The sequence below is a fragment of the Homarus americanus genome, unplaced genomic scaffold (assembly GCF_018991925.1).
Source record: "Homarus americanus isolate GMGI-L3 unplaced genomic scaffold, GMGI_Hamer_2.0 scaffold28, whole genome shotgun sequence".
In the NCBI taxonomy this organism is placed as follows: domain Eukaryota; kingdom Metazoa; phylum Arthropoda; class Malacostraca; order Decapoda; family Nephropidae; genus Homarus; species Homarus americanus.
Window position 1 is genome coordinate 6492878 of NW_024742238.1, and position 12367 is coordinate 6505244.

Here is a 12367-nt window from a genome sequence, read left to right on the forward strand (position 1 = left end):
GGATCAATGATTATGTGTAAGAAACTTTAGGTGTCGACACCTCGAGGACCCGGAGCCTCACTGTTAATGAAAGATAAACACCCTTGCTTCTTTACTTGAACCAAATCTCTCTGCTCTATTCAGTAAACTTCTTGAATATTTTGTTATTGTGTGTATTAGTTCAGCACTTGGGAAAGCTGCTGTGCCTTGTTTCTTCACGTCTCCAACAAAGAGGCCAACTGATGTGGCCTATATATAAGCAGCTGGGGCAGAGACGGACCTCACAGTCAGCCAGCGTGCCTGTGAGTTATCAGTCTCTCAGAGTGAATTCGTTGGGCGTCACAGATTACATCGGGAAATGCCCCATAATGGCTTCTCGTAACATGGTTGGAGGATGAGAGAGAGACTATTATACCTCTGCTGTAGTTATTTTTTTTTACAGGGGGGTTAAAATTCGCCATGAATTACGTGACACACAAGAGGTTCCATTACATTTGAATATTCTTGAGTGAATGCCTTCGTCAATTCAAACACGCGATATATTTCCGAGCGCCCTCAATTCCCAGGTTAAAAAGTAGACCATCCTTACCAAACTCGTCCGAGCTCTTATGAAGAACCTTTTATATCATTATGGTAAGCAGTTATCATGATAGTCCCAGACACGCAAATATGTGAATACTTTGGGTCACTCAGCCGGCACAGACTCGTGTTCTTTTCAACCCACTCACAGGGGTATATACCTAACTCTGGGCGCTGGGGTTGGATAGTAAATTATTTTCTATTTTTAGGTCCGCCCAAACCCCTATTCCTCAGCCCTTGCGTTTTTTTTTAGCATTCATTATGTTCTTATTTCCTGTTCATTAAACCTCCGCCCCGTCCCTCACACAGCTGTCTCCCCATCCTTGTAAAGGTTCATTGTTATTTGACGTTTTTCCCTCATCTCGCCCTCAGTTTATAGCTCTTTACTGACGTTAATGCCTTTAAACTCGTAAAAACGGACAAATAGAAGTTTTTAGTATTTTTGGTTAGTTGTCCCTACCTTTGTATAATTAGTCTGTCAAATACAGATAAAAATAAGATTGTTACTGTCTTGTGATTCACTTATGCCTTTAATGTAAATAGTATACTGTATCTGACACTAACTAAACACAACTCACAGTAAATAATCAAATAATAAATACCTCAGTGTGGTGTATGGTAAGCGGTTCTGGGTCTCGTTAAAATGAACCTCTTCCCTCTTTTTTCGGCATAAATAATGGTCGACGTCTAGTGTTTGGGCCCCGCTGGCAGGTTTATGCTTCTCAGAATATATCTTTTCTGTTGAATTGTCAAGAAAATAAAGTTTTGAATGCAGTGTAATAATGGTCAGGTACTTTATCTTTAGTTCGGTCCAACGCCTCCTTGGATGGGTGAGGTAGGGAGGTCTTGGCCTTGTGATGACGGTAAGAGATGGGTAGTAAACCTTTCAAGGGCGGCCTCGTAAGTTAAGGTAGTAGGCACAGTCGCCATCTACTACAGGTTACCCCTGTGTTTTGGGAAATCATTTGTAATGTTAGAAGTCTCTGTTTCAGAGGTTGTTGATACATATTAGACAAAACTCGAAACTTTCACCCGTGACCTCACTATTTCCACGTGTTTTAGTCTTACGCTATTATGAGGTCACCTGAGGTCAAGTGACCTGACCACAGGATCTACAAATACGAATAAAGGCATAATATGAAAATTGTGAATACAAATGAATAACACTTGATTATTAAAGCAATGACAATTAAAATTAAAATAATCACAAAAATAATGATTACAATATTAAACTTCGTTTGTAAATTATAATATAATTCCAATTTTATTCCTAAAAATCATCTATAATCGTCCATGTGGGATGGCAAAAGCAGCAAAAAAAAAAGACGATCGTCCAGATGGGTACCGTCCAGGTAAGTGGGATGACACCGGTTTAGTAATCGTGAAAACATGAGGAAATTTAATGTGTTGAACTACATCCAGTATTTATAAAACACCTTCATAAACTGAAATAAAATATTGGATTTGTTGAAGTCTAACCCTTGTGTTGGGGGCCCCGCCTCTGAGTGCGTGTGTGTGAACCTCCCTGCGTGTGTGACAGTTTGACTGACAGTATACCACCACAAAGGTTACGTCATATCCTGTAAATATTTTAAACTCAAGAATGACGTCATCTTCAGCGTAATATATTATCCTATGTTTGTAATAAACTCATCTTAATATGTAAATCATTATACTAAAGAATTTTAATGTGTGTGTTACTTGTTATTAATCAGATAACTCTTCGTACTAGTGAGAAAGTCAACTAATATTTACACCTGCATACTGGACAACGTATGTGCAACAAGTCAACATACAACAGAACTGGCTCATTTATCTCAAAATATTATATCATTTCTGATTATAACAGTGAGACACAGATGATATTTTTTTTACGGAATACATTTTAAACGCTGCTAAAATTATCTCCATGTACTGTTAACCATTGTACTGAGACCACGGGTGGCAGCAGCGTATCTAATCCACAATAATTCACAAAGATCTAGCTAGGGCTGGACGCTGGTGCACCCATATGATTCAATGAACACAGCCTGGTGTGTACATCAATAGGCGCCAGTTACTATCTTACGTGTACAATATAGACGTTACTATTCTGAACCCAAGTTAAAAATGCATAACGAGGAAGTGAACTTTGGTAAGGACAAGTAGTGACGAGATGGGTGGAACAAAAGCGGGAGATGTTGCCTGGTACAGCAGTCGGTCAGGATGTGTGGGGCGGATGTAGGATAAGTAAGAAGTGAAAAAGGATGTCTCAAAGGAGTGAAGAAAGGAAGGAAGGAGAAGGGAGGGAAGAAGAGTGGCGGTAGTTGACAGGTATTGGAGGAAGATTACTGGAAGTGAAGGGAGGCGGAAGAGAGTGAGGAGAAAGGGGAAGACAAAGCTGATGGAAGAAGTGGAGGTGCAAGTAGCCAAGCCCGGGTAGGCGAATGACCACAGACTGCCCAGACGGGAGCCGGCTAGTGTGTGTGTTAGGGAGGTGGCAGGGTGCAGCTCTGTCGTGTCATCTCCCATCTATGTGTTTATTTTCAAATAAAAACTTGTGAATTGTTATAAATGATAAGTGTATACGTTATCCTGCAGACCTATCCTAAAGTACCGGGTAACCAGTGCGGGTCAATATACCAGTAAAAATATTTTGGTCATTATGAGTACAATAATCATAACTTACAATATATTATTTAACACCACGGTAGACACAGTCATCACCCACCTCCCCCAATATGGTGACATGGGTCTTCGTGCCGTAGGTGGGGCGTATGTAAGCAGCAACCCAAGAACAGTAATATACACACTAGACACCCCATCCCGTCCTGGTTCAAGGATGCAAACACGTGTTGGAACGCAGCGCCTGCCCGGCCGTCTGGACAGTGACGAGTATAACCCCCAGTATTAGGTATCGAGCATACTCACCCTGTGCCCTGGCTCCTCCGCTTACATCCTCTGCGTGGCATGTCTTGAAGTTTATCCCTGTTTCGTGTAGTTGTGAAAGTCACTGCAAGGAGTCCCATTTCCCTGGTAAAAAAGATTGAGAATTTTTAGAAGGTATCACCCTGAGGGCTGTACAAAAATTATAAGCAGACGACGAAACTATGATAGTAATAATCATAATAATGATAACAATATTAATAATGTGATATATGTACCAGTGTTCAGTAAACTAAAATCCTATACAGTAAACTTAGGAATTTCTGATATACTAAGTTTGTACAGGTACAAGGTGTGTCTTAAAGCACATTTCTCACAATCTTATGAATTAAAAAAAATAGCATATGGTAATTTTATAGTAACGTTATAAGCCTACCAGTACACATGAGAATCATTTAGTGTTAAATTGTGGAGTCTGATGTGTAACCACGCTGGCACACCAAACCTGATCAGCTGAGCAGGCAGAGCGGGCGGTATCATACTACCCCCCTCCCTCTCTACCACATCTCACCACCCAGGTTTACCTCACCATCACAACAGAAACTCCCGCTTACGAACCTAACCCAACCCAACTTCTAAAGTACTAGCAAATAACGGGCGTCATATTTCTAAGAGATGAAACTTAATTTTTCAGACTCAATAATATTTACTGGCTACAACCAAACTCCACTGCTCTGCCCGGTCCGGCCTATAAAATATTCACTACCAAACATGACCTGGGTACACTATGGCAATAAAAATGACATTCATTGAGCGAGTGTGTTTGACCAGAGAAGAAAAAAACACACGAAAACTTGCGAATATTGTCAGAATACATATAAATCCGTGACAAATTCAGAACATTTTGTTCAATATCTCCATGGTGTATTAACCTCGTTTATAAGACCTGCTGTGGCAGAGATACTGATACAGAAATCTTTATGAAGTTTTTTATAAGGATATGTCATCGTAGAGTTCTAGCTTACAAATGTTGGTATTTTTAACAAGCTCTCACTTTCTACCCATATATGACTACTGAGAGAGAGAGGAGAGGTGGTGGTGGTAGGTGGATGATTGTAACAGATGGTGGTAGCCTGTAGTACACCACCACACTGTGAGACTCAGTTCTTCCTGTGTTGTTGTGTTGCTTTTGCGTTATTCCTCAACTCATATGGGGATGGTACAAAAGACCATTACAACTGAGCTATTTACTCATTATTAGTGAAGTAGTAAACTTTTTTTCGTTTTCTTTCATGCATGCATTTTGACAAGAATTCTTTAACTACTGTATATGGTCTAGTGGTATTTTTTTCAACTAATCTTTTCTTTTTTGTTTCTCTTTGAGTCCTTCCATTTAACCAAAGTCTAATTTTTATCCCTCCAGCCCTTGCGTACATCATTCGTAGCTTAATATCACCTTCACTGAACATAAACTGTCCCACCAGTTCATATTATGTAACTTAATGTTCCCAGCACTACTACACCCCCACACAGCGCAAGCTCTTACAGGGATATATTTTATATTACCTAATCTATCTCCTCGAATACTTATCATGTGACAACCATTACTAGTGGCCTATCCTCCACTCGTGCACATAATAAATTAACCTCAACCACGAAGTACTGATAACCTAACGTAACCTTATCCACCAGTGCACATAACCTAACGTAATCTTATCCACCAGTGCACATACCTAACGTGACCTTATCCACCAGTGCACATAACCTAACGTGACCTTATCCACCAGTGCACATAACCTAACGTAACCTTATCCACCAGTGCACATAACCTAACATAACCTTATCCACCAGTGCACATAACCTAACGTAACCTTATCCACCAGTGCACATAACCTAACGTAACCTTATCCACCAGTGCACATAACCTAACGTAACCTTATCCACCAGTGCACATAACCTAACAACCTTATTCACCAGTGCACATAACCTAACGTAACCTTATCCACCAGTGCACATAACCTAACGTAACCTTATCCACCAGTGCACATAACCTACCCTCTTCCACAAAAGAACTCGAGCACGTCCCACTTAAGGTACTACATAAACCAGCCCTCAAATGATTGGCCCTTGTTCCCCCATAGGCGCTCTCAGGGCAATTCCACCTTTATAGCCTAGTTGCAGAATGTCGTCAGGGCCAAGTGACCCGCATGCCACTGTGAATCTTATGGATTTAGAGGGAGTCTCATTGCATTATGGCTCTTGAGTCTGGGGGCAAGAGAGCATCGTCTGAGATGGTGTGGCCCCCACATGAATACGGAGTGAGGATTAAGGGCTACGATGGGGCCTAACAAAGAGAGATTAGACTTGTGATGGTGCGTCAAAAGCCCGTTGCCCAGTCATCGTATATTGTCTGATTGGTTGATGATTGGAGGCTTCCTTTCCGTATGTGTCCTTTCTCCTTTGCTCTTGTCTCTCCCAGGTAACTCATCAAACATTTTATGCAATATCTCGAGCGATGATCTCCATTAACAAACACACACAAGTACAATGAGATACAAACAATAAGAACACCAAATCAATAAGAACACCAAATCATCCCATCACAGACACGGACAAACGGCTTAAAAAAAAAAAACCTAAGTCCCAAAAGAATTAAGCCATAATTTTAAATAATTAACCCATAGTACTCTAAACGTTAACCTATCGTCTTCAATAGTTAAATCATCGTCCTCAAAGAATTTATGTCGGGAGCAACCAGTGTCCCATGTGAAACTTACAATAAGAGTTTGATTCACTTACAGTTGTGGAGAAAAGAAGTGATTACAGTTGCTTTCAATATGGTTGTGCAATTCTGTGGTAATATTAATTCTTTTGAGTTGGCGTATGTATATACAGTATACAGCACATACAGTACTACATTTTATCCTCTTCATCTGTTATGCCCTCATTGCTGTACTATAAGTGCATTACAGAAAGAATTTTAAGAAAGTTAAGTGAGTGCATTGTTTTCACACAACAGCTTTCTTGTTTTGTATACTGTACATTTACTTTATTTATTGGTAATTTTTAGGGATCACCTGCAGATTTTCTCCCAACTTATTTCACTTATAAATTTTAACCACCTTAACACTTACTTAACTTCATCCCCCAAATACTGTACAGTAGTGTTAACGTGGTTAATCTTCAGATAAAATAAGCTGGGGGAGAATTTTAAGTTGATCCATTGTTAATTATAATTACATAGTATGCAAATTCCTATGTATTATTACTATTATTATTATTATTATTATTATTATTATTATTATTATTATTATTATTAATAATAATATATTACCTGTATTATTATTAATATTAGTGCCTTTTTTTTCCAGACCAGACCCAAAGAAGCACAGAACTGAGTTTGACATTTACCCTGATCTGGGTGTCCCACTACGAGTCAAACTCCGTATGCAGATGAATGTGATGCTGGACAGCAATCAAGCTCTCGAACGTGCCCGACACTTCGACGTGGTTCTACCCATATTTTGGTTTGAAGTTGGGGTTGATTCCCTTCCTGGGGAAGTAGTGGGCTTGCTGAAACTGGCCCAGAACCTGCCTCCAGTGGTGAAAACAACTAGTGTTACCCTGTGTACTGCACTTACACTCATCTTCTTGATACTGCTTCTGGCCCAGACGGTGGCTGCATGGTGTGGCTGGGGGTCAGCCGGGGCACGGAAACGTCCACATACCCCCGATGACCTTCCTCACCATACCCACTATCGCCCCTCTCCTCCCTTATGGGAATATGATGAATTACAGAAACCCCCTAGACGAGGTGACTCGATTGCTTCTTCATCGAGTTACAAGGACTCTCTCACTCCAACCCTTCCCCATCGTGGTGTTGACATTCCCATCATAGATGACCACACTTTGCTTCCTCCTTATCGTCGTACCCACAACCAGGACATTCCTGATTCTATACCACACCTAGAATGTGAAGTGAATGAGAGTATTGACGCTGATCAAGTACCTCCTCCCTACAGTCCTGGGCCACCGCTTCGCACACCATCTACAGTTTCAGTGGAAATTCATATTACAGCCTCTGATGACGAACTGCCAGATCTGCCCCTTGATCTTCCAATAAAAAACAGCATTCCTTTAGAGGAGTGTCCACCTGACTATGAACAGGAAACTCAGCTCTCTCCCGATGAGGAGGAGGATGATGAGAAAGAGGAGCCAGATAGAGTAACTCCAACCACACCACCACCCCTCCCTGGAGAGCATATTGTAGCTCCACTAGCACGAGGAGAAGATACCTTAGATTTGGAGGGGAATTCTGAATCCTCCCATCCACCCCCACCACCTGATGATCCACCTGCATATTCAGAATCACCAACAGACCCTGGCAAGTCTCCTTCTCCCAAAACTACTGCCCCACTAGCCACCTCAAGTCCCCAAGGATCAGATGGTAGCAACAATACCAGTCACAGTAAATTACCTCCACCACTGGAATCAGATTTATGAGGCGATGTCACTTTTAATGATGAACTTCTAATTTCTGAGTGGTTTCCTTTATTATAGTTTGACATTTTTTTAAAGGAAAAGTAAGATTCTCACAAACACTAGTGAAAGTTATTGTGCAAATGATGACAAGTACTATTATATTTTAGTACAGTTTTTGTTTTAATGCTGTGATTTGACAACATGACAAGTGTCTGTTGTAACTTTTTTCCTCTATTTTTTTTCTCAGTGTTAACCATCTGCTCACAAAGTCTCCATGCTGTAGTGTTAACAGTGAACTTGGGTCACAAATTATTCCAACCCTTTGGGTTTTGTGTAAACTGAAGCAAGATTTTTTTTCTCAAAATTGAGACCTACTGTAGTTGTGGGATTATTTGTTAATAATAAGGAAACTAATTACACTGGGTTTGCAATCGTTTTGAATGGAATCAGAATTTTATTTTGGGTGAGGAATTAGGAATTTATCTGATAAGGACTTCCTATTCATAAATGGTAACGTAATTACACCCAGTTCTTTAACATTCAAAAGATTCATGTGGAACATGTACAGTACTGAAGTTGGTACTTTTAAAAAATATCCACAAAGATCTCTAGTTTTTTGTATTATAAGAATTGAATGTTCTTATGTTTTGTGACCATCATAGGTTGTGCACTGGCACTCAGTTTACACAGGAAAGTTTGGATCTGTGCACTTAGCGATTTTCATATTCATTTAATTTAACAGACTGAATTTGATAACTGGATGAGTTAGGGTTTTTATCACTTAATCTTTAGGCTTAAGCCTTCACTGAGGTATTTATGTGCAGATTAAGAATTAAGACTTCTCATTGTTCACACATCATGTTTAGGATTTTCTCAACCATATCATGATTGTTTATGGAATGTATTTGTTCTCCATGTGCTATGGTAACATTTTAAGTTTAATGTACAGGTATTTAACTGTATTTATTAATGCATAATGTTATATACAGTACAGTACTGGGAGTTTAATCATAGGGTCCTTTGATACCCAGTCACATGTCTTTCATCTTATAATTACTGTACTGTACAGATACATTACTTATAGTTGATGTGTATCTGTTGCCTGGCTCACTAGTGACTTTTTGTTTTGTGATACTCGGTTATGTGAGCTCTATAGAACCCCAGTTATGAGTAACTCTGGCAAGTGTGGGAAATGACTGTAAAACAGTGATGGTGACGAAGATGTCACATTACAGTATTGGATGGCCATACATAATCATTACTGCAGCTTGTCTCAACCACAGAGTACTGAACCATTTTCAATTGTAGCAACAAAACTTTAAACTTGCCTGCAGCAAATACTGTACAGATACTGCACTGTGCTTTATGTCATTGACTTGTTTGCTCAGTATGAGGATATCAAACCTAACAGACCTAAATAGCAAGGGTATCATATACTGTACTTGTACTGCCATTATTTATTTTTGTGGTGAATGTATTCTCATCCTTGCAATGTGTTTAAGTAGTATGTCTGAAGTCAGTTGTACAAGTATTTCAAATCCTTTCCTCATTGTGGAGATAAGGACAGCTTTCTAGATCCACATTCAATTCACTGCTGAGAAAATGTTTTATATACTTCTGTGGCCACTTGTATGACTGAAATGAATGGAGTTATCACTTATCATGAATCTTTTACAGTATGTAGATGGTTGTAGATTTTAATTTTGAAATTCAGTTCAAATGTAGAATGCTTGCAATACTATGAATATCGTATGAATTTGTATCTGCCAAAATAGGTTAAATTGTATTTTATGTATGTAAGGTGTTTTACAGTATCCAAGTGTACTAGCAGTATTAATTATCCTTCATAATGAAGGATTTGGGAAATTTTAGGGAATATCATTCATGTGAATGTTACTTTAATAAAAAAAAATTCTTATTAAACCCACATGAAACATGTTCTGCCAAGTACAAGGTTAAGCTGGCTACAACAATTTATTTTGTACAGTAGGTGTTTTTATTTGTATGGTGTTTTTAATGGCATTGTGTAACATTTTACTGAAAAGAATCTTCAGTCATATTTTGCAAATGATTCCTTATAAACAGTGCTTAACTGTGCCTCAGCTTTCACACATGTACTTGCTTTCAGCAGCATTTTATGCAATATTTTTCTGAGAAGTCTCTTGTTAGTCTTGATTATAGATTGGTTTTATCCAGGGAGAGACATTACTTCATTAAATCAGATGCTAATTTAGTTGTTATTAAAAACAAAAGCAATACTGAAATTGCAGTAAAAGTCCATGAAATTTGAAAAATTCAGCATCCAAATAGTGCAGAAAAACGCCAATTTACTCCAGTATTTATCTTTGAATCTAGCAGTCATTACTTCAATATTATCACTGATAGGAGATTTTTCTTGAACAATATGATTTAAGGTTCAACCAAGGAATACATATCACAAGATTTTGCTGCACATACAGTATTTACCTTGAGCAATATTCTGGATTATACTGTATCTTTTTTGTTCACACAGGTACTATACTTTGAATGAATAAAATGTGCCTTTGTCCCAAATATTCATCATAAGAATGACTGTAAGATATATTTTTGATAACTGGTTTACTGTGCAACAAAACCATTTTGTTCATGCAAATAAAGTAAACTTTGCTCATTGTGTTTTATCACCATTCCACAGCACTGGCATCCATGATATAAATACTATTTTAGTCCTTTTAGTACCTGTACTGTACTGTAATGGTACTGTAATTCATCAAGCTTCTATGGGTATACAGTACTGTTCACACATGGAAAAGTATTGTAATGTTGCAGCTAATGACCAGTGTGAGGGGAACACTAAAGGAATGGTGAAATCAACTCATACAGGTACTGTATCTTTAAATCTCGATGTAAGTCATTTATTAAAGAATGAAAATTTTTGTTTCATATAATTCTTGAACTTGTACACATTCACTGAATATTGTACTGTACCACAAAGAACTTTGGAATAATTTTACTTTGTAAATACTGTACAATATGTGTAAAAGGTCAGCAAAGATGAAAATTCCACTGATGGAAAAACCTTGGCACAGTTTGGGGTACCAGCAGGGATGCCGATCTCCCACTCGCTCAAAGACACCCTGGGGTAATGGAATAAGTCCCTCATCTACATTCTTCAACACCCCACAATAGTATTTCAATGTCCTGAAGAAATTTCAATGTACAGGTACAGTATGTCTTCCCATGTAGACATTCAGTGTGCCCCCACACACACAAATATAAACATTTGCCCCTTCCCCTTTCTTACATTTTATTTTCTTTCATGGTACTGTACAGCTGTACTGTACTGTAATTTCATCGGGTGCAGCAGTCCCCTGTATGTTCTGTAGCCTCAAATTTTCAGGCCTTACCCTGTATTTTTGGGGGGGTTATATTTCCTACTCAACAACATCTAATAAATCTGGTGTAAAACATCCATCAGAGGACTGATCTTTCCATGTTCTTTTCATTCTACCTTATTTCATGTTTCTCTTCCTTTCAAAACAATGATAAGGTAATACTGTACATTACGGTACTAATTACGGCTGATTAAGTAAGGTTTATCTGCATGGTCCACTTCATAAATGGTTTTGAAGCCAATTTCTAACTTGCTACCCTATAGGATTTGCACTCTGAACACTAGCATAAATATATTAGCAGTTCTATAATACAGTAACACAAAACCTATACCACAACCATAAACATATACAGTGGGGTATCATATCATATTGGTTCCACCATTTTGATGGAATGGTCCAATAATTTCAGGTCCCCCTTGATCAAATCTCAGGGTAATCTGTGTTAAAGAAACATCATTTGGATCCATCTCCTACACCAGTGACACCTAAAACAATTTATCAAAAATCGATTGGAGACACAACAGTGTGAAACACAACAGTGCAAAGGTTCCCCTCATTGGCAGTGCTTCACACGCCCTCATCCCTCATATCCTGCAGCCAGCTGGTGGACGCTACCGCCAGGCAGGAAGCTCCAGACAGCTCTGACTCAGACTCCATCATCCGCAGCTGCTTCTTTATTATTCTAGTACTGTATACCTTAGTACCTTCTCAACGAACGCGCCCCAAACCAACCTTCTTATTTGCCGAGAACATCACAAATGGCTTAATGAACTCATTTGCAAGTTGTTGTATACCTAAAACTTATGTTATTATATATTTATTTAGCTTCTATAAAATCCCGAAAGGGGTATGGAAGTGTAATTGAATCCCTGAAACCACTAACCATTTGTAACGGTAACAAACCTAAGATAATAGGCAAGCCTAAAAAGTTGCATCAAGCCAGGTAAATGAATTCTCCATCATTGAGTGGGTGATAAATTTAGGAGAAAAAAAAATGCTGGCACAGTTATAATTAGTTCAGCTAAGTTGAATTTAATACAATTCAGTCGAAGATTACATAAGTGACAATAGCCAACGGTTGGGGAACA

At 38.7% G+C, this 12367-nt stretch overlaps 1 protein-coding gene across 2 annotated transcripts in view; it reads left to right on the forward strand.

Moving 5' to 3' along the window:
* LOC121876529 (scavenger receptor class B member 1-like) overlaps positions 1-10553 on the forward strand; it is a 49373-nt gene extending 38820 nt beyond the window's left edge. For both annotated transcript variants that reach the window (XM_042381711.1, XM_042381710.1), the window contains exon 2: positions 6795-10553. In XM_042381711.1, the coding sequence (XP_042237645.1) occupies positions 6795-7926 (1132 nt within the window). In that variant the 3' untranslated portion in view covers positions 7927-10553. The remainder of the gene's footprint in view (positions 1-6794) is intronic.
* Positions 10554-12367: the final 1814 nt, after the last annotated feature.